The 19,908-nt window shown below is 44.5% G+C and overlaps 2 protein-coding genes across 4 annotated transcripts; one reads left to right on the top strand and one right to left on the bottom strand.

The window, feature by feature from the left end:
* The first annotated feature begins 1,574 nt into the window (after nt 1-1,574).
* LOC123070284 (uncharacterized) lies at nt 1,575-14,433 on the top strand. Of its 3 annotated transcripts, none has more exons than XM_044493409.1 (11): nt 1,575-2,049; nt 7,016-7,059; nt 7,379-7,502; nt 7,583-7,661; nt 7,753-8,393; nt 9,201-9,480; nt 9,555-9,622; nt 9,692-9,825; nt 12,467-12,619; nt 13,091-13,576; nt 13,689-14,283. In XM_044493409.1, exons 1-11 carry the CDS (start codon nt 1,872-1,874, stop codon nt 13,968-13,970), a joined length of 2,469 nt encoding a protein of 822 aa, XP_044349344.1. In that variant the 5' UTR covers nt 1,575-1,871; the 3' UTR covers nt 13,971-14,283. The 3 variants fall into 3 exon arrangements, 2 of the variants coding, with proteins under 2 accessions (XP_044349344.1, XP_044349343.1); XR_006433587.1 differs by adding an exon at nt 14,313-14,433 and having other exon boundaries at nt 1,578-2,049; nt 9,555-9,825; nt 13,689-14,224; XM_044493408.1 differs by having other exon boundaries at nt 1,578-2,049; nt 9,555-9,825.
* Nucleotides 14,434-16,336: 1,903 nt separating this feature from the next.
* LOC123067527 (uncharacterized) lies at nt 16,337-19,452 on the bottom strand. The gene is made up of 6 exons (XM_044490283.1): nt 19,144-19,452; nt 18,977-19,019; nt 18,333-18,418; nt 18,131-18,254; nt 17,438-17,506; nt 16,337-16,695 (listed from the first exon to the last, which is right to left on the bottom strand). Exons 1-6 carry the CDS (start codon nt 19,450-19,452, stop codon nt 16,598-16,600), a joined length of 729 nt encoding a protein of 242 aa, XP_044346218.1. The 3' UTR covers nt 16,337-16,597.
* Nucleotides 19,453-19,908: the final 456 nt, after the last annotated feature.

The following is a 19,908-nucleotide window of genomic DNA, read 5'->3' as shown; positions in this document are numbered from 1 at the left end:
TCCAAACATTTCCCCAAAAAAGTATAAATTTTGAATTGCAAATCGGTGTATTCAGGATTTGTTTTAACTTAGCTGGTTTAATAACAAATGCAAAATGTGAATTACTAAACCGGATTCCACATTTATGTTCTCTGCAGAACTACAAAACTAAGGAATACAATATGAAAAGGGAAAAGCATTAAGAATTAAAGATCTTTTCTCAATCAAGCATCAGACAGGGGCAACTAGCAAGAGAAATTCGCCGCAAAAGAAAACTAGCAAGAAAAATTAGGATTTGGAGACAGTGGCTAGCAAGAGAAATCTCTTCATCAACCAGCCTAACACGGGCTACGTATGCTACGTCAAAAGATCTTCCTTTTCTGGTGAAAAAAGACTCTCCTACACTACGTACCAGCTGCAGAGGCCCTTCTGTCTTTCTTGTTTTCGTTCACTTTTTTGTTATTGGGCTGGCCAATGGCCAGCAACAGGGGTATGAAGTGGGCTGCGCCCCAGACCAGTTTTTTCCCTCTAGGCTGGGAAATTTGTCACGCCCCAGGCCATTGCCTGGGCTGCCTGGGGCCCAGATCCGCCCATGTTTAGAGACATTAAACTTTTCAATCTTTGTTGGGAAGACAGGCTGAAGACTATTGCAGATATAGTTTCCCTATCAAAATGCACTACAGAAAATATCAAAAGATCAACGCAAAATTTCTAACAATTTTTTCCTATGCACAAAATTTCAAAAGTTGTTGCAATTAGAAGGCAGCCAGTACGAAAAACCTTTTTTCTCTCCGGGGAAACATGGAAATAGCCTGCCTAAAGGAGGGAGAAGGAATCTAACCAAATTTGGAAAAGTACCCAACTAACTTGCCACTAAGGGCATGTACAATGCATAGCCTGAAGGTGATGCCTCGCATGCCATGTAGGATCGGGTATGATGTAAAGTAGGTTCGGATAGAGAAGCGGGATCCTTTTCAGGAGGCGGGTGCTTGAAGAGAAAAAGTGTGGTCCGGTGATAAAAGCTAAAAAGGTTGGAGTGAAAAGTAGATATGCATGTGTAATAGAGTCATTATTTTCTATTTCTTAATGAGGCCCATTAGTGGTAGCTTGCATTGGGGAGAAAAAAAAATGTAGGTGGCTTAAATTACTTTTTATTATGAGGCATATGTATCTATTGCCGTAAGGGGGCGTGCAGATCTACTCTTACTGCCCTGCAAAATTCTTTCTCGTAAAAATGCCCCCAAAACGGAAAGGGGGAATCTTACTGACTGCCCTCGTCCTATACCCGAAAAGAGCCCAAATGTTTCGTCAGTTTCGTACGCATATCTGACACTGACAATGCGGGCCGATCATCATCTGCTCAGGGATAACCCTGCATCCACGCTAGTCACACGGTTGGGCGACACGTAGGGACACCGACAATGTTGCCCCACATGCTAGCCTCGGGGGCGTGCAGAGGCTGCACGCGCCCTCCTAGACGCAGAGGCTGCACGCGGGCCCCATCGAGATGTGTCCCGGCCTGTCAGCTTTAGATATTCATTCGCACCTCCCATCATCCACATCTCCGCGACAAGTGTACGCGGCGACGGATAGAGATTAGGGAGGAGGGAGCAGAGGTTAGGCGCGGACAGAAGTGGGAAATTAGATTTTAACCCCATTTCTTCCTCCGCATCGCATCGCATCGAGCTATATAAAGGTAGGCGAGGGGGAAGCGCGGAGGGAGGGTTTTGGAATTCGGCCGCCGTTAACCGCGCGTGAGCTGAGAACCGAGACCCAGCGGAAGCGGAGGAGGCGCTGCTGCTGCTCCGAGCCCGGCTCTCTAACACACACACACAGCGGAAGCGGAAGCGGAGGAGGAGGAGCTGTTTTGGCGGCGGTTCCCGGCGGCGAGGATGAGCGGCGGAGGAGGGGGAGGGAGGGGGCCGGCGGCGGGACCGGTGCCGGCGTCCGCGAGGAAGCTGGTGCAGGGGCTCAAGGAGATCGTGAGCCGCTCCGACTCAGAGATCTACGCGGCGCTGCGCGACTGCGGCATGGACCCTGACGAGGCGGTCAGCCGCCTCCTCTCCCAAGGTCCCATCTACTCTGCAGCACCCCGCTCCCCCACTTTCCCTGCACCCCTTAAGGTCTTTGCTCAAGTTTTGGCTGCGTTGGTTAGCCTTTGGGCTGTGTTTGTGGCCAATGGATTGGAACAAACGTGCCCGTTTCATTCCACCTCAGGGATTTATGCTGATTTGGTACTGTGCTGATGGAGTCCCCGGTCCAGGGCTGTTGCGAAGATTTGTTCCTCTGTAGAGTTTTTCTTTTTTGCATCTATTAGGCCTCTTGTTTAGGATGGGGTTGTAGTTATTTGCTCGTTTTCTTTTTGTGCTATTTTTAGTGGTGTTTTTATATTTCCGAGTACGTCAGCATTAACCTAACCTTCTGGTTTTGATGAGAGGAGCAGTAGCACATGACAATTTTTTCTTGTCACAAGGCTCTGTTTCTTGTGTTTGACAGTGTATGAAATAATTTTTTGAACATGGGACTAGCCTGCGGCTGTTGAATTATGCGATGCTGAAATGTAGAATATAGTTAGTTAAGGGATACTTACTTATTCAAGCAAGATTTTGCTGTTGCATCCAAAAGTAGAAGTCTGTCAATAGCTATAATGCCCCCAAAGAGAAACAATTAAGGGCTTTTGAAAAGCCAAGCGCAGCCTACCTTGATGGGGAGAAACGTAGTTGACCCTTTAGGGTAAGGGAAGGAAAAGATGAAAAAGCAAAGCCTTCGATCAAATGCCATGGAGGACCCAAAACCTAGGTTGGTTTTGGATCGTAAGTTCCTTCATCATATCCAAGTTGTATTGAACTGGATTTAGGGCCTAACTATCTAAGTCTGTGTTTTATTAGCAATTGAAGATAAGAGGATATGGTATCAAGAATGGGTCGATAACATCAGAGATGTTCTTCAACGACGACAGTCCTAAAAAGTTGGATTCTTCAATTTGAATTTGCAAATGATCAAAGTGATGTGGTTTTGTCCCTTTGATAGTTTTTGTTCCTTCCATAGTGTGTGCTGTGCAGAATTTAGATGAACTTGGCTTGGTTTTATTTTGGAACGAGGCTCAATGTAGGTCTGTTTCACGGGGGACAAAAACCAAATGGAGGGGACAAAAGGCAAAGGAGGTGGAGGATACCGGCTTCAACTTGTGGTACATAGGACAATTACAAACAAAAATGTAGTAGGCACCTTGATCAACAAGAGTATGGAGTGGTAGACGTCAAGAGGCAAGGGGACCAGATTATCCTGGGTCAAGCTGGTAGTTGGGGACTTGGTTCACAATGTTATCAGCGTGTATCCCCCGCAAGTAGGCCACAATGAGAGCACCAAGAGGGAGTTCTGGGAAGGCCCGGAGGACATGGTTAGGAGTGTACCTATTGACGAGAAGCTCTTCATAGGAGGAGATCTCAATGGCCACGTGGGTATATCTAACATAGGTTTCAAAGGGTTGCATGGGGACTTTGGCTATGACATCAAGAATCAAGAAGGAGAAGATGTCTTAAGCTTTGCTCTAGCCAGCGACATGATTGTAGCTAACACCTCTTTAAAAGAGGGAATCCGGTCCCCCTCCCCTCCCTGGCTGCTCCAGCGAGCGCCGCTGGGGGGAAACCCTAGCCTGCGGGGCTCGGCCCCCTCCTCGCTTCTCCCTCCCCTTGCCGCCGCCCCAACGTGCTGGCGGGCAAAGCCTGGCCAGCTCGGGCGGCGCACGGCGATGGCGCGGGCCATCCTTGTTGGGCGGCGGCGCGACGCTGGCTCAGGGCGCGGCGGCGCGGCGACGACGGTTGGCGACGAGGGCTTGGCCCTGCTCCCGGCGGCGGCGGCGTTTGGGCGTGGCCTAGATCTGTCGCGGCTGCGGCTCAGGTGACCTGGGCCCTTGTGGTGGCGGGGCTCCGGCTCGCCGCAGGTGGTGGCTTGCTCCGGTGGCCGCCCTGCTGCGGCGCTCCCTGGTGGTGGTGGACCTGCCGGCCCCCGGCCGATCCGGTGATGGCAGGTGCCGTGGGCTGTGCTCGGCGTGGATGTGGGCTGCCACGGCGTGGTGGTGGCTCACGGCGGTGGTTGGGACGTTTCACTGCGGCGGCTGGACTTCTTCGGCGTCGGCCCGTCGATGAGCGCCTCCGTTGACCTTCGATTCCTCTCCTCGTCGTTCGGGCACTACCTTCATCAAAGGGTTGGCCCTCTCCCGGTTGCGGTCCATCGCTCGTCTCGCGCCCGGCAGCAGGACCGACTCGTCTCGCGCCCGACAGTAGGATCGGACTCGTCTCGCGCCGGCAGCAGGACCGTCTCGTCTCGCCCCGGCAGCAGGACCGGACTCGTATCGCGCGCAGCAGGACCGAGCTCGTCTCGCGCCCGGCAGCAGGACGAGCCGATGGAGGCTAGTTTTGGCCGGCCTAGTGGGTCTCAGCATTGGGGGCAGCTCAGGAGTGCTAAAGGCGGGGCCTTTCCACTCATCTCTTTGGTTGGGGTAGCGATGGGTGGCAGGTGAGGTGGCGTTGAGGTCTTGGATGCCCGGGGCGGCGGCCCTGATGGTGGTATCGCGGTGCTCATGAGCAGAGCCCGTGGCTTGGTGCTGCCCGGTGACCATGGTCGTGTGGGCGGCATGGTCGCCGGGGTGTGGCGTCCGGTGGCGGTGAATTTTGGCCGGGGTGAAAACCTGTTCTTTCTTCGGACAGACTGGCGGCGGCGAAACTCGTTCCCTTCTTGAAGGCGTCGTCTCGACCATCATTGCGCGTCGTGTTGCTCCAGGGGAAACTCTGACCCTCGGGTCGGGTGGTGGCGGCGCTCCGGTGTCGTTTCCTTCCTGAAGGCGCCGCCTTGGAGCCCACGGTTCGTCGTATGCGACTTCATCTCTTCGCAGTGGCGTGTTCACGGTCGAGGCCCCGGCTTCTCTTGTAGTGCTTGGGGTGGTGTCGATGCGCTCAACGCCTATGTATCTTGCCTTGGGTGTGTGCGTGTGTTGTGGTGGCGTGCGTTTGTATCGGTGTGTTGTTGGTCATTGCTTTATATATAAAGCGGGGCGAAAGCCTTTTTCGGTAAAGAGGGAATCCCATCTAGTGACTTTTAGTAGTGCTCAACACTCTAGCCAGATTGATTTTGTCCTCTCAAGAAGAGAAGACATGCATGCTTGCATAGAATGTAAGGTGATACCTGGAGAGTGTTGTCCCTCAACATAAGCTTCTGGGAGGCTGACTTTTGCTTTCAGATTTGTGTGCAGTGGGATAAGCGCGCTAAAATCGCTAGAACGAAGTGGTGGAAGCTGGTGGAGACAACTAAGGCTTTCAAGGAGAGGGTTATTAAGGAGGGCCCCTGGGACTGGGAGAAGAGGGTGATGCAAACAATATGTGGATGAAGATGCGACTTGCATTCTTAAGGGGGCTTTAGAGGAGTTTGGGGTGACTAGGGGAGAGTAGAAGTGAATCTCCTACACTTGGATAGGAGTGCAAACAAGATAGAGAAGTACAAGGTGACAAAGAAGGCCGCAAAGTGAGCTGTGAGTGAAGTAAGGGGTCGGGCGTATGACGACCTCTACTAGTGCTTAGACACGAAGGAAGGCGAAAGGGACATCTATAAGATGGCCAAGATCCGAGAGAGGAAGATGAGGGATGTCAACCAAGTCAAATGCATAAAAAACGAAGCAGATCAACTCCCGGTGAAGAATCAAGCATAGACGGCAGGAGTACTTTGACAAGTTGTTCAATGGTGAGAACGAGAGCTCTATCATTGAGCTGGACGACTCCTTTGATGATACCAGAAGGCATTTTGTGCGACGAATCCAGGAGTCTGAGGTTAGGAAGGTTTTAAAAAGGATGAAAGGAGGCAAGGCAATGGGCCTTGATTGTATCCCCATTGAGGTGTGGAGAGGCCTCAGAGGCATAGCGATAGTATGACTAACTAAGCTTTTCAACTCACTTTTCGGGCAAACAAGATGCCAGAAGAATGGAGGCGTAGTATATTAGTACCAATCTTCAAGAACAAGTGGGATGTTCAAAGTTGTACTAATTACCATGGAATTAAGCTGATGAGCCATACAATGGAGCTATGGGGAGAGAGCCATTGAGCACCACTTAAGAGGAATGACAAGTGTGACCAAAAATCAAATTGGTTTCATGCCCGGGAGGTCGACAATGGAAGCCATTTTCTTCGTGCAACTTATGGAGAGATACATGGAGCAAAAGAAGGACCTGCATATGGTTGCATATGGTGTTCATTGACTTGGAGAAGGCCTACGATAAGATACCGTGAATGTCATGTGGTGGGCCTTGGAGAAACACGAAGTTCCAACAAAGTACATTTCCCTCATCAAGGACATCTACGATAATATTCTGACAAGTGTTCGAACAAGTGATGGCGACACTGATGACTTTCTGATTAAAATAGGACTGCACCAAGGGTCAGCTTTGAGCCCTTATCTTTTTGCCTTGATGATGGATGAGGTCACAAGGGATATACAAGATATCCCATGGTATATGCTCTTTGTGGATGATGTGGTGCTAGTCGATGGTAGTGAGACAAGGGTTAACAGAAAGTTAGAGCTGGAATCTTATTTAATTGAATGCTCGTAGTTGCCTATGTGATTTGGCACTTTTGTCCATTTGCATACCTTAAGATCACTACCACTTGTGTCTTACTTCCATTCAAGGAACTGGGACCTAATCCCTTAGTGGTTTGGTGCCTCCCATTTCAGTCTTGTTACACCAGCCCAATTGCTACCACAGAGTTTCTTTAATTTGTATCATCAACCTTTTATTAATCCAAAGATTATGACTGAACATTGTGGATATACTGGGTGAATAATTGCCTCGTCTATATTACTGTTTGAATTACATGACCATCTTTCTTTGATTTACCTGACATGTTTCGGATGATTTGGGGATGCAGATCTTGCAATTCAACAGGAAGTTCTAATACTAACAGCAGTTTGAGATTGATCTGATGTTATTTCATACTCCCAGTAGTCCTCTTATGTAAAGCATCTCACAGATTTTCTATCTTTTTCCAGATACTTTTCAAGAGGTAAAGAACAAGCGCGACAAGAAAAAGGAGGTCAGTTGATTATGATACTCAACTTGTATCTGTGCCACTTTGCATACTTGTAGCTAATATTATTTTTAGTAGGGTCTTCCAGCTCTTCAAAATGAAAAGAAGGCTTGTATCTAATCTACTATTGACCATATAATTTTAGTTCTAGGATGAATGAAAGCAATAATAATTTGTCAATATATCAGCCATTTAATTTGTTCACTGTTGGTAAATTTTTGTGTTAGAAAGTTTAAATATCCAACTAATTTCCTAATTATTGATTTACTATGCCATGCTTTAGTCTTGAGAACTTACATCAAGAATGTATTGAAATTTCACACAGGTGAATAAAGGTACACCTGAGCCAAGATCCCGAGGAGCAAATAACTCAAACAGTCGTGCTGCTAGAGTTGGCACAGATCGTACTAACCGAAGCAGTTCAGTTCAGTCTGTATCCGGCGGAGTTGGTAAGATAAAATAATGTTTGTATCCATGAGTTTTCACATTTTCTATAATCTTTTTCTCATGTTCATTTCAATCCTACTAGATAACGTGGCTTCAAGGTCATCGATATTGGGACCTGGTGTTCCATCAACCAATTCCACTCAGAAGCCAACAGTTCCGAGGTAATGAAGGCTGAAGATGTAGAAGTTTCTGCTGGTCTAGTTGTGTTTTATTTATTATTGTTAACTGACATTTTTGCTTTCTATGTTGCAGTTCCTTTGCAAACAAGGACGTGGTTCCTGATGGATTATGCGGAGCATCACAATCATCGTCAGGATTTCAGCAGAATTGGTGTGGGGTGCCTGGTCAGATGTCAATGGCTGATATAGTTAAAATGGGCAGACCTCAAGGAAGGTCTTCTAGCAAGTCTATGGCTACGGCAGACAAAGCATTTGCTGGTCAAAACCCATCTTTGTCAAATGAAACCAACCATAACACAAAACAATCCGCAAGCAGAGTCGCCCCGACAACATTTGACCAAGGATTTCCAGCTCTTCCAGATCCCATTCCTCAAGTTATAAATTCAAATCACACTTCGGCAGACAGCCACCAAACACATGAAAGTGTTTGGTTTCCACAGGATGGACCACCATCACAAAGTCAATTCACAGCCCCTGAGCCATCTGGTGGCCCATTATCATTTGTGGCATCATTGGAGTCATCAGTGCTGGTTGCTGATGCCGTTAACTTGCATGAGAAGTCTCACACAGAAGATAACACTTCAATTGTAAAGCAGACAGCAATACCTTCTGAGAGACACTTGGAAGTTCTTCACGACCAAGTTCGATTCGGTGATGAATTGTTGCAGAACTCAAGTACATACCAATCTCAAATGCATTCATTTGCCGATGAAGGTTAGTATAGATCTCAAATCGCAAATCTTGTGACCAATGGAACTTCTTTTTCTGGTTATGCATCTTAAAAGTCAATTATCAATGTGTTCTATTTTTTATGTCACAAAGTAGATGCTTATACTTTTTGGAGGCTGGATAATAAATAGAATGATCTTTGTATTTCTTTGTGAGAAAACACTGTTCTGTTATCTGATAGGTGATAGCTGTCCTTGGGGAGGTTGAAACGTTCCTCCAACTGGCTAGTCTTATGTTTGGGCGTTTGGCACCCCCACCCCTGACCAGCCAACCACCTTACGTACGTTGAGCATCAAGTGCATATTTCTGTTGTAGTAAGACATCACATAAACATGGATCAGGCATACTGTCTAGTGGCTCCCAGGGATGTCATTCAATATTTAATGGCATTGCCTTCGCATAGAAAAACGAAAACCAGTCATCCACTCATTGCTCAGTTTTGCACTTTCCGTTTGCCCTTTGATGCTGTAAAGTGACACATGTTCATGGAGGCTGTGGTGGTTGCAGTTTTGCAAAACTGCTATGCATGGAGATTGCCTTACTGGCTTATTATTTGTTCCGCTCGGCTGGCCCGGTCGCCCTACGCTACTGGCGCTTCCAAAGGCGAAGCTCTCGTCTCTTTATGTGCTATCGATACAAGTGAAAATATTGTTTAGTCCTTTTTTTCTATGTTCATTCACTAACAATCTTTTCTTTGTATATGCTATGTCCTTATTGCCTTAAACACTGTTCTTTTATACTTATAACATATATAATTACTAATAAGGAATCTGATGACGCAATCGTTTGCAGTTGAGGTTTCCAACGTTGATGTGGACTCAGCTGCAACGAACTTTCAGCATCTAAGCTTGCAAAACGAAGATCTAGCAGCAGCTAATTCTGCTGATGATAATCCAGCGGTTATAATCCCCGATCATCTACAACTTGAAAATACAGACTGCGCACATCTGAGCTTTGGTAGTTTTGAATCTGGTGCCTTCTCTGGGTTGCTTCCATCCAAGGTCCCTAAATATAGTGTGGAAGAGGTGCCCAACTCAGATGAAACTCCAGCAGTTGATCAAATAGATGTCAGGTGCAAACTAATTTCCTGCTATGTTCCTACTCATGACACAAAATGCATCTTGTCTTATGGCACCTTTCTTACAGGAATCAAGATTATTATGACAATGGTGCTCTACAGTCATCAGCAAATGAGGATGTTGAAACCAGAATAGGTACCAACATTGAGAATACTGATGTCCCTTCAGTTTCGCAGCCTGATATACTGATGCAAGGTGCTCTAGATGTGTCTGGTCTTCAGTATAACCCGCCATCAGTTTCGGATCATGTGTATCCGAACACAACACAGCCAAGTATAATGGAGAGCCAACAAGGAAACGCTCAAGCACAACATCTTTCCCATTTTTCAAGCTTGCTGGTATAGTTGTCTTCTTCCAGATATGGGATCACATATATAGTGGGTAGTTTGATTCTTAAGGGAAACCAATAAAACTTATCTTTCCATCACGAACATAGTGGGTAGTTTCATTCTGAAGGGAAACCAATAAAACTTATCTTTTCATCATATGTTTAGCACCTGAACTTTTGATTTATCACCTTGATGACAGCATAGACACCGTGTGGGAGTCTGGGACTAATATAAGACTTTCATGACGTTGGGACTTGCTGAAGCATTAGAACTGCATGTTTAGCTTGTTATTGAGGTTTGTTAGAGTACATATGTAAGCTGTAACTGTTACAAAAGGGTCTTTGTTATTCCTGGACAAATGAGCTACATATAAGGTTGGTTTGTAGCTTCGGCATGAAAAACATGCAGTGCATTTAGAACTGCATAAGCATAACAATTAATGTGAATCATAGACCATACTAATATATAATCTAAAAAAGCTAGATTGGTTTCAAGTTGTTACACGTTTATTGATGTAAGGTTAGCTTTATCTAGTACTGAAATGGTAGAGCCGCTGGATCACTTACGGGAAAGATACCTGTGCAAGAGTGGTTCTATTTTGTACGTGCCCGCAAGCACGAAGATCGTGCTGTTTTGGGCCGGGTTGCGAGAGGCACAACATCCTTTTCTCACTTGGGAAACCATTCTCTCTGCTACTCGTCCTCTTCTTCACCCCCAAATCATGGGAAGACAATTAATTGTCGCCTTCCTTCCTGTTTGCTACCTCTAGGTTCTGGCTCCAGCTCTATCGTGGCTGCGCTGTCATCCTGCAGTCCTGCTCTAGCTATACACACCTTAGATGTTACATGTGCACGTTCCTAGTTCCTACTGCAGTTTTCTTTGCTCTAGCAATATGGTGGCACACTAAGCGTATCGCTTGAGCTTAGTATTGGACGACCTTCTGTAGAATTTGCTCCTTGTCACAGTTGCTACTGGCCTTTAGTAGGTTGGGCGTGTTCACTTCTTCCATGAGCTGAACAATGCAGTTAGGTTTGTGGCAAGCACAGCTCCTATAGGATGAACTTGTCCCTCTCCACCTGTGCTCCATGTTGTATGTGGTGCCCCTCTTACAACGGCGATCTATTAGCTGTTGTGAAGACACAGATGCGAGTGCTTGATGAGAGCCTCTGGGGCTTGCCTTGGGGACATTGCCAGGGTTTACATTCTTTTCAAAATTTTAACTGAAACGTTCAAACTTTTGGTGATCCGAGGAATACCAATTTATTTGTCTCAAAATTGGAAGTCAAATCCATACCGAATTTAAAACTCACCAAAAATCATTAAAGCAAATTCCTGGGGTTATCTCTGATCATTTCGAGGGGACTGAAACCACATCATCGCTATAGTGCAGACTTGCCAGCAGGTGGGGTTACTCCAGATCATCCAGCAGTGCTTGGTCACCTTGTTCTGCAGACTCGCCGCCGCTCTCCTGAGAATCAGTTTGCAAGTGGCCTAAAATCCATCAATCGACAACCAAATTATCAAGAATTCAAGATATGTCATTCTCTTCTTTAGAGATCGATGCTTGTGCAAGAAATAATAATGCAGGGCCATGCGAATGAGTGATTTGAGATACCTTGCTGATGTTTGGAACAAGCAACATAGCCAAGCTTCTTCCTTCACTTCCACTCCGCCAGGAGGTTCTTGCACTATTGATATATACATACATTTGCAGATCTGTTAGTAGCGATGGCTCAAAGTAGGGGAGTGGCTCATCTGCCTTCTCTCTGGCATGCATCCTCGCCCAGATCAACGCTGCTCTAGTGCTTGACGAAGGGCCGAGCGAGCTCTTGATTGCACTCTGTGGGGTCAGTGAAGAACCAAAGAAGAGGATTTCGGTGTTGCGGCATGGATAACTGAGGGGATGGTGCTACATACGTACTCGAGTTAGTCTTTTAGGTTGACAATATTGTGAAGCTTGATTTGTTGGTTAATTACAATCAGATGTGAGCCCAGTTTGTTTTGCGAGGTTAGTAGGGCGTTGCACAGTGGAGAGATAGGAGTTGCGACACTGCGACCACCAACACCAACTTATAAATTAGCAAAAGATATATAATGATGTATTCCCTCCGTTCCAAAATAATTGAAGTTCTAGGATTGTCCTAAGTCGTATTTCATTAAGTTTGACCAAGTCTATATAAAAACACATCAACATGTACAAAACCAAATTTACTTCATTAAATTCATTATGAAATATATTTCATATTATATATATTTGATATTATAGATAGTTGCGGATTTCAAACTTTAAAAAGTTTGACTTAGAAAAATCATAGAACTTCAATTAATTTGGAACGGAGGGAGTAGAATATGTGCCTGCTTGGTGAATGGCCTAAAATGTTTATTTTTAGTCGCATGCTGCTCTGGTTATATTTATGTACTACTCCCTCTAGTGTAAAAAACGCTCTTATATTATGGGACAGAGGGAGTACTTTTTACCTTAATTGCTATGGTTCCTGGACAATGTGACTGTTAATATATGAAGGCGTCTGAAATTAAATCAGTCCTCTCAAACTCAGCAATGAATTTCTTACAGTGCTGAGTGGGATGGGATTGTATTTCTTTGTTGTATTGCCTTTCTCCTAATTTTCCTTCTGTTTTACACTTACAGGCACAGCAAGCTAACACTCTGCAAAGCAACTTCTTGGGGTCAAATCTTACCCAGCACCGGGATTTTGACTTTTCACCATTTTTATCAGCACAGTCAGCTATGAAATATAACCCAGCTGTGCCAACTACCAGTTACCCAATCTCCATGCAGGAGGTAATTACAATCTTTGCATTGTTTCCTCTTTTATGCTGGTGCGCTTGTTCTGAAGTAAGTCAGATGTAATAGTTTTAGTTCAGAAGTTTAGAAAGAAGTCATGCCCTTTATTTTGGGCAATGAATGTAGTAGTGTGCCAAGATGCATCTTTTCTGTGTGGAACTTATATCGATCATTTTGTGGAACTTATTTTGGACAATGAATGTAGTAGTGACTTCATAAAAAAAATTGGTAGGCATAAGCATAATATCTTCGTTGGTACCAAATTTGCAAGTGGAAGGTTCTCCTATATTGTTTTGGATGTTCTTCTAATCTTCTGCAATATGAAGGAGCAGCTCCAGTGTGAAATGATGAGAGGTGGTCAAGAAGAGAAAAGAGAAATAACACTATCATGGCGTGTATCATTAACATTTAGGTGCTGCTGTTTGAACTTCTGTTCTGAGTTTCAGTTTTTTCTGAATATTCTTGCAGAATTTAAACCAAGGGGGGTTCTCCAACACTCAATCTACACAAAATCCTCCCAGTACGAGCATTCCGTCAGGGCTACCTCAACCTCAGCAATTATCTTTACATCCATACTCTCAGCCAACTCTACCCCTGGGGCCTTTTGCCAGTTTAGTCGGCTATCCATACTTGCCTCAAAACTACTATGTACCACCAACAGCCTTCCAGCAAGCGTATTCAAGTAATGGACCTTTCCATCAATCTGGTGGTGGTGGTGCTGCTGTGCCTGGATCTGCTATGAAATACTCGATGCCGCAGTACAAGAGTGGCCTTCCTGTCATGAGCCCACCACAGCATTCATCAGCAGTCTCTGGTTATGGAGGCTTTGGCAGCTCAAGTAATATACCGAATTTTGGCCAAAACCAGAGTGCCTCCCCTGCCACGACTATGGGGATTGATGAAGCTTTAAGTTCACAGTTGAAAGAGGCCAATCACTACATGGCCTTACAGCAGGTACAGGGTGCTACGTTCTTTCGTCTAGCTTCTGAAATTCTGGACTACTTTTTTTGTACCACTGAGGATTTGCTCATTTCATTCTGGGGTGTTCATCTGTGGCTCTTTTCAGAGCGACAACTCAGCGATGTGGCTTCATGGAGCTGCTGGTTCAAGAGCTGTTTCAGCTGTTCCACCTGGTAACTTTTATGGCTTCCAGGGCCAGAGCGCGCAGGGTGGCTTCCGTGAGGTGCAGCAGCCCTCTCAGTACGGTGGTCTTGGGTACCCGAGCTTTTACCAGTCGCAGAATGGTATGCAGCAGGAGCACCCGCAGAACCCTGCGGAGGGAAGCCTGAACAGCTCCCAGACTGCCCCGTCTCAGCCATCACACCAGATGTGGCAGCACAGCTACTAAGATGTAGGTCTGTGCTTCTGAAGAAGAAGCGTCTTCTAGGCTATCTGCGCACCTTGGCATGCTCCATGAAGCAAACAGACCAGCTGAGCTGCCTTCTTGAGCGCCAAGAAGGGGAGGTCGATGCGCTTCTATAGTTTCGAAGTATGTTGGTTTTCCTTTTTTCGCTCACTCTTCTTTCTCACTTGTTGTGTGCCTCGGGACTAGTTTCAGATCGTCGTGAGTTCTACTCGATAGTGAGCTGCTTTCTTGTAACAGTAAGACCTAACTCATCTAACAGGAGCTGCTTCTTGTACCACTTTCTGTTGATGCCTCACTCATCTGCATTTTGCTGCCTCCTGCTAGTCTTGAGCTCATCTCCTGGGCGCTGGAGGCATCGGGATGATTATTGGTGATATTTTTGCATTTAAGGGATGTCTGGAAGGCAGCTTCGGCTTTGAAGATCAACTTTTTTTCATTGACTAAATCCTTTAACGTCATGGCCTCTGACGGACGTGAAATGCGCTCTTCGTGCAGAGTTTGAAGAAGTTAACCACATTTTATCTAGACTAGAGATGCTCTTTGCCAGATTTATGTGGAGTTGTGTCAGGTCGCTTCCCGATGCACTTGGACCCTTCCTGCATTGCTATGTTTTCTTTCTTCTTCAGTGTTATGAACACAATTCTGGCTGAGCTGACTAGGGTTTGTGTACTTGTTTTTGTTGATGACGTCTTAATCTACAGCAGGGTATGACAGGCCAAGTTCGTAGACCCTTTTCTTCTTTTGTAACACCCCATTAAAGATAAGTAGATCAAAGCAGAGTGTTGCAATCATTTGTGGCCAGCTCCATCACGCGGGATGGCGCTGAACAAATCAACACAGTGCTATGAAGTAATTTATTTGTTGAAACCTTGTTTGTTCTTGCTGGGTTGTTTCTGTTTGGGCCTTGTTTGGGAGCACAGTGTTTCTAAAACCATAGTAACCCCAAACAAACACCCAAAACTATGGTATTGTAATGCCTAGCAATGAACACCTCAGCATCAAAGTCTTTAAAACCATGGCTTAAGAAAAACCATGATATTCTCCTAAAACTTCACAAAATACCTTGGTGCCAATCGCAGGTAGTTTTTTCACGGGCAGAATACTTGTGTTAAGTTGTACTCCCTCTGTCCTATATTAAGTGTCAGTCAAATGGATGTATCTAGCACTGAAATACGTTTAGATTCATCTATCTCAGCGACACTTAATATGGGACGGAGGGAGTACTAGTTTTTCAGTTGCCGGGCTAATTGTGTTTGGTTGTAGTTTTTCGTGGGACATGCCCGTGCCTCGGCCGTGTGGTGAGAATTTAGACCTAGTTTGGCAACACAGTTTAGAAAAACTGTAGTAATTCAAAACCTTAGTTTTTCAATGTGTGGACAATGAATATTTCGGTTTCCAAAGACTATTTTTTCTCTGTTTTGGCAAAACAGCCTATGCGTTTGGCAAGTGCTATTTTACCATAGTTTTGACTCATTGCATCAATCTCAACTACAATCAATTAGATGATCTGTGTAGAAACACCCGCCCAATGCAAACATCCATGCCATGCACGTCTCGAGTCATGTGTAATGGGCAGGCAGCAACCAGATATAAGGAACCAGCCGCCGCCGCCGGTGGCCGTAGAAGAACTAATCATCTAACTAAAACACTAATAATCAGAAGATAGATTGAGCTTCGTTTAACGGTTATATACAACATATTGAGGAGTCAAAGGAGGCTGAGCGCTCCCCCAGTTTCTTTCGTCTCAGTCTAGGAAAAAGAGGTCGGGGCCTCTTTTTTAGATACAGCAAAAAAACTGCAGTATGAGAGATACCAGGGTATCCTAGACTGGAGTATTTGTTTCATCCAAATAAGTATTTTATACCAAAGTTTTTTAAGAAACCATAGTATTCTAGAAAAACTGCAAAAAATACTTTGCATCCAAACGCACCCTTAGCAGCACCGGGTCACACCGCTGTCTGACTTGTAGAGGTGAAAAACCAAGGAATAGAATAGTCATCTCGAAAACTTATTTCTCGACGAAGAAATCCGCGATTGTGGCTTTTTCACAGGCAGGAGCATCGCCAACAGCAGCCCTATAATAGGACATAACCGCTTTCTAGGGCTTTAGACAAAAAAAAAAACATCTCCAACAGCTGCCCTAATTGCAAAAAAAAGGGGCAGCCCTTTCATTGGTAATAGGATGTATCAACAATGGTCTAGTTTACTTATGAAATTTAGTTAATTATAGGAGGATCTTTACTAGTTTTAGTGATATTTTTGGGTTACACCACAAAAGAATGTGCTTCCACCTAACTTATGAAAAGCTACCACAATGCAAAAGGCTCAAATATTTTGGCGACACGATAGATGATCATATATCTATGCCATTGCATACATGACACCTTCAAACTACGGTATATATTCAGAAGATACAGACAAGTATTAGGATGATCCTAGATTCGCAACATCGGAGAAACGCATCGCCCAGAACGGATAGATCTCACCAAATGGTAAGTGGAATTCACATCGGAAGTACTCATTTTGGAACGGCATGTACAATCATCAGACTATAAAAGGGCATTTCTTGGCGTCTACACATTAAAAGTTATCTGCTTGATCTCCCAAATCTACTCCTGGGAAGTAGCCTTTTTCTTGCTCAAAAGGCCTTCTAGCTTGAGTTCATTGATCTTTGCAGCAAGGATGAAGTCATTATCTGTTAAACCTCCTGATACCACGATAAATAAATAATTATAAAAAAACATCTTGGTGAGTCCTTTATTTTGCTTGTGTTTTTTAGCACTGGTTCATGATGAATGAACCAGTTTTTTATGGCTCGTTCTTTTCATTTTAAGTTGATCAAATTTCACTATAAGAAATACGCATTTTTTATCATGACAACGCCTAACTGCCAATAGGCAGCAAGCACCTAAGTATCTATGAATTTTGCATGCTCAAAAGATTTTGAACCCGATATCATCAATACATTCATAACATCTAAAGTACCCGATATGATCAATACATTCATAACATCTAAAGTACTTTATCATGATATTAACAAAATTAACAACCATGGGAATAATCATTGAAGCATGAGCGGCAAATGTTTTGAACATGATCATTTGGCTTGCTGCTTAAAAGTTAGGTCATACATCATACCACTGTCAACCTGTCAGTGTTCCTAAAAAAGCAAATGAATAGCTAGTAAACCGTCCCTGTTCAGAATAATAATACTACGGCACAAAATTTGGTTTACTAGGTCCCAGGGATTTAATAATCTACTATAACAATGCTGCTACGTTTTTCTCAGAAATCAACATAGGTAGTTATTGATAAGATTCATTGTGAAAAGTAGTGAGGCGAGTACTCAAATTTTTAAAGAGAGATTTGACTAAAAGACAGTCCGTGAAATCCTAGAGTAAATGTGAAGTCAAAATAAATTAGCCAAAATAACCATATGAAACACTTACTGACTGAATGAGTCCAGACATCGATTTTCACATTGTTCCAACTGACGAGATGAAGATCTGGGTGGTGACCTGAGAAAGCATACCCGTTTAAACATACTTTGCCCAGATTGTTACTGAAGCGAACAAACAAGACATGCCAAGAAAATTGTTGGATTCTGAGTGTACTAAAAAAAATCATGACCAATTTCAGTAGCATTTTCCTTTAGAAATGTAAAATAAAATCTCTCATCACGCTAAATGGAATTGCAGCATGTAACTTGAACAAATACAACACATACGTAGCAAAGTTTGAACAAAAGTAGTTTGATTATCACAACCACGGATAAATAAGGGTAAATATATCTTCTGTAACCTTCAAGACATTCGTTGATAACATTTGTTTAGGAGGTCCAGGTTTGGCGAGGGCTGGGTAGCTATGATGTATATTTATGTGGAATTCAGTTAAGAATGCAAACGATTAATATCACTGTGAAGAACTGAAGATACTGGGGTACTAAGCATATAATTATTAGCAGTACACATCGACTTGCTGCGGTATGTATGTGCCAATGATATTCTTAAATTCCATTATAATGAGGATTGAGGTCTGTAGGACAGGAAGTCAGTTGGACATTAGAAACTTTCCAACATTTTTTTTATTGAATTTGACAAATGGGACAATGTGAATATGTAGAACAGAGGAAAAGAAGAGACCTTCTTCCTCAGCAAGAGCAGCAACAAGCTGAAAGAACTCAAGCCCTTTTACAAAATTCTTCACCTTCCATGCTCTGTGTAATTTCAATATGTCACCTTCATTTTTCAGTTCCCAACCAGTCACCTGTTTTAAGGGGTCAATCAATGGAATAGCACAGGTCTTAATCAAGTTCTTCACTATAACAAAGTATGAGAAAGAAACCTGTTCAAGTGACTTTTTAGCAGAATCTTCTGACATGGCATGTAGATACTTTGAATTGCATGGGATACAACTCTTCTTTGATAATTCTGAAACAAATACAAATGCGTACTTATTTTTTAACAGGACTGTGGAATTATATTATTAGCGTCACATGCAGTCACAGCAGTATAGATTAACTAGACAAGCATTAATCAAGGGCAGGAAAAGGTGATCCTGACAGCTGATACAGATATTTTTCCTACTGAGAATCACAAAGTAAGGTGTTAGGACCCCAACTTAGTACAGCTTGATTGCGTTTTCTTTCTTTTGCAAAAAGATAAGTTTTCGTTTGTAAAATTAAATCATTGAGCCTCTGATGAATACATGAAAATACGAGATTGTTTCCGGTTTGCCCTCGATGCACTCTACTGAGGTTAATCCGCCTACATAATTCGTCTGAGTTCATGTTGTTCTAAATAATTGTGGAGTTCTGTCCTTCTGAATGCACACCTGGCCTCAAACTCAGAAGCGTGCATCAGAGATGGCATATAATATGACAAAAAAGATATAAATAAGCAGAGATGTATATTTTGGTTAATGCACACAATCAGGAGCCGGGAGATCTAGGTCGAAAGAGATTTAAAACGAACGGGGCTGCAGCTCACCAACTTCAGCAGCGGCCTGCTCCCCCCTCACCTCCAGGTGCGCCTGCAATCATGGGCCACGGTGAGGCATACAAAACCTTGGTTTCTCCCCTCAGTTAGGGACGCCTCGAGATGGACGAAGCAAAGTGGAGGATAAATGGGGGCGAGTCTAGAGTTTGGTCTCGTACGACGGTGCGGGGCGACGAGGGCCACGAGGCGTAGAAGAGCGCGGCTCCACCGGCGGCGGTCATTGGCGCACGGGGCTGGATCCGGATGAACCTACGCAGCAGCAGACCTGCCATGTTGAGGCCTTTGAGGGCCAGCGGGGCTCGCGGTGAAGTGGCCGGAACTGACGGGAGCGGAGGAGGTGACAGGTCCGGCTCTTCACCGGCGCTGCGCGGCTTGCGGCGTCCAGTCGGCTGCGGCTGTGACCGCGGCGTCGGGACTGGGAGAGTAAATTGCCAAAAACCACCTTTTTCTCTCTCGAAAATACACATAGCATGCACATCATATATATTGAGAGAGAGAAAAATGGTACAAGAGCCCTCCACCGAGGGTGTTACAACACACCCGTCCACTTCACGCTAACACATAAACCTACGTCTCATTCGACACCCACATTTAAATCTACGAGAAGAAGAGATCTAAATCCGGTATTCTCAACAATCCCGCTGTCCTCCAAGCTCTACCCTTGACAAGAACCTTGTCTAGCAACCGCTGCAAAGGTGGCGACTCGTCGTAAAAAATAATATCGTTCCAGTGCTTGTTGTGCACGATGAATAAAGAAAAATACACTGTTTTGATAACAATTTGCAAAAACAATAGATTTTTTTGCCAAAAGCACTAAAAACCCACTCGACCACGTTTTGATGCAAAATCTGACATCATGACTGTCAGTGCTAATGCGCCAAAGAAAATTCACACATGTTTGACTGAACTGTTAAACTATATAC

Source organism: Triticum aestivum, chromosome 3B (assembly GCF_018294505.1).
Source record: "Triticum aestivum cultivar Chinese Spring chromosome 3B, IWGSC CS RefSeq v2.1, whole genome shotgun sequence".
In the NCBI taxonomy this organism is placed as follows: domain Eukaryota; kingdom Viridiplantae; phylum Streptophyta; class Magnoliopsida; order Poales; family Poaceae; genus Triticum; species Triticum aestivum.
This window is presented reverse-complemented; position numbering and strand designations above follow the sequence as displayed.

Bases quoted from the DNA above. Each gene is read 5' to 3' on its own strand.
- LOC123067527 (XM_044490283.1), bottom strand. From the start codon at position 19,452: ATGTGTATTTTCGAGAGAGAAAAAGGTGGTTTTTGGCAATTTACTCTC. The intron at 18,419-18,976 runs GTGAGCTGCAGC...TATTTGTTTCAG, and splicing joins GCAGGCCGCTGCTGAAGTTG to AATTATCAAAGAAGAGTTGT. The intron at 17,507-18,130 runs GTCTCTTCTTTT...ATGCTTTCTCAG, and splicing joins TGCTCTTGCTGAGGAAGAAG to GTCACCACCCAGATCTTCAT.
- LOC123070284 (XM_044493408.1), top strand. From the start codon at position 1,872: ATGAGCGGCGGAGGAGGGGGAGGGAGGGGGCCGGCGGCGGGACCGGTG. The intron at 9,481-9,554 runs GTGCAAACTAAT...CCTTTCTTACAG, and splicing joins GTTGATCAAATAGATGTCAG to GAATCAAGATTATTATGACA. The intron at 13,577-13,688 runs GTACAGGGTGCT...GGCTCTTTTCAG, and splicing joins ACTACATGGCCTTACAGCAG to AGCGACAACTCAGCGATGTG.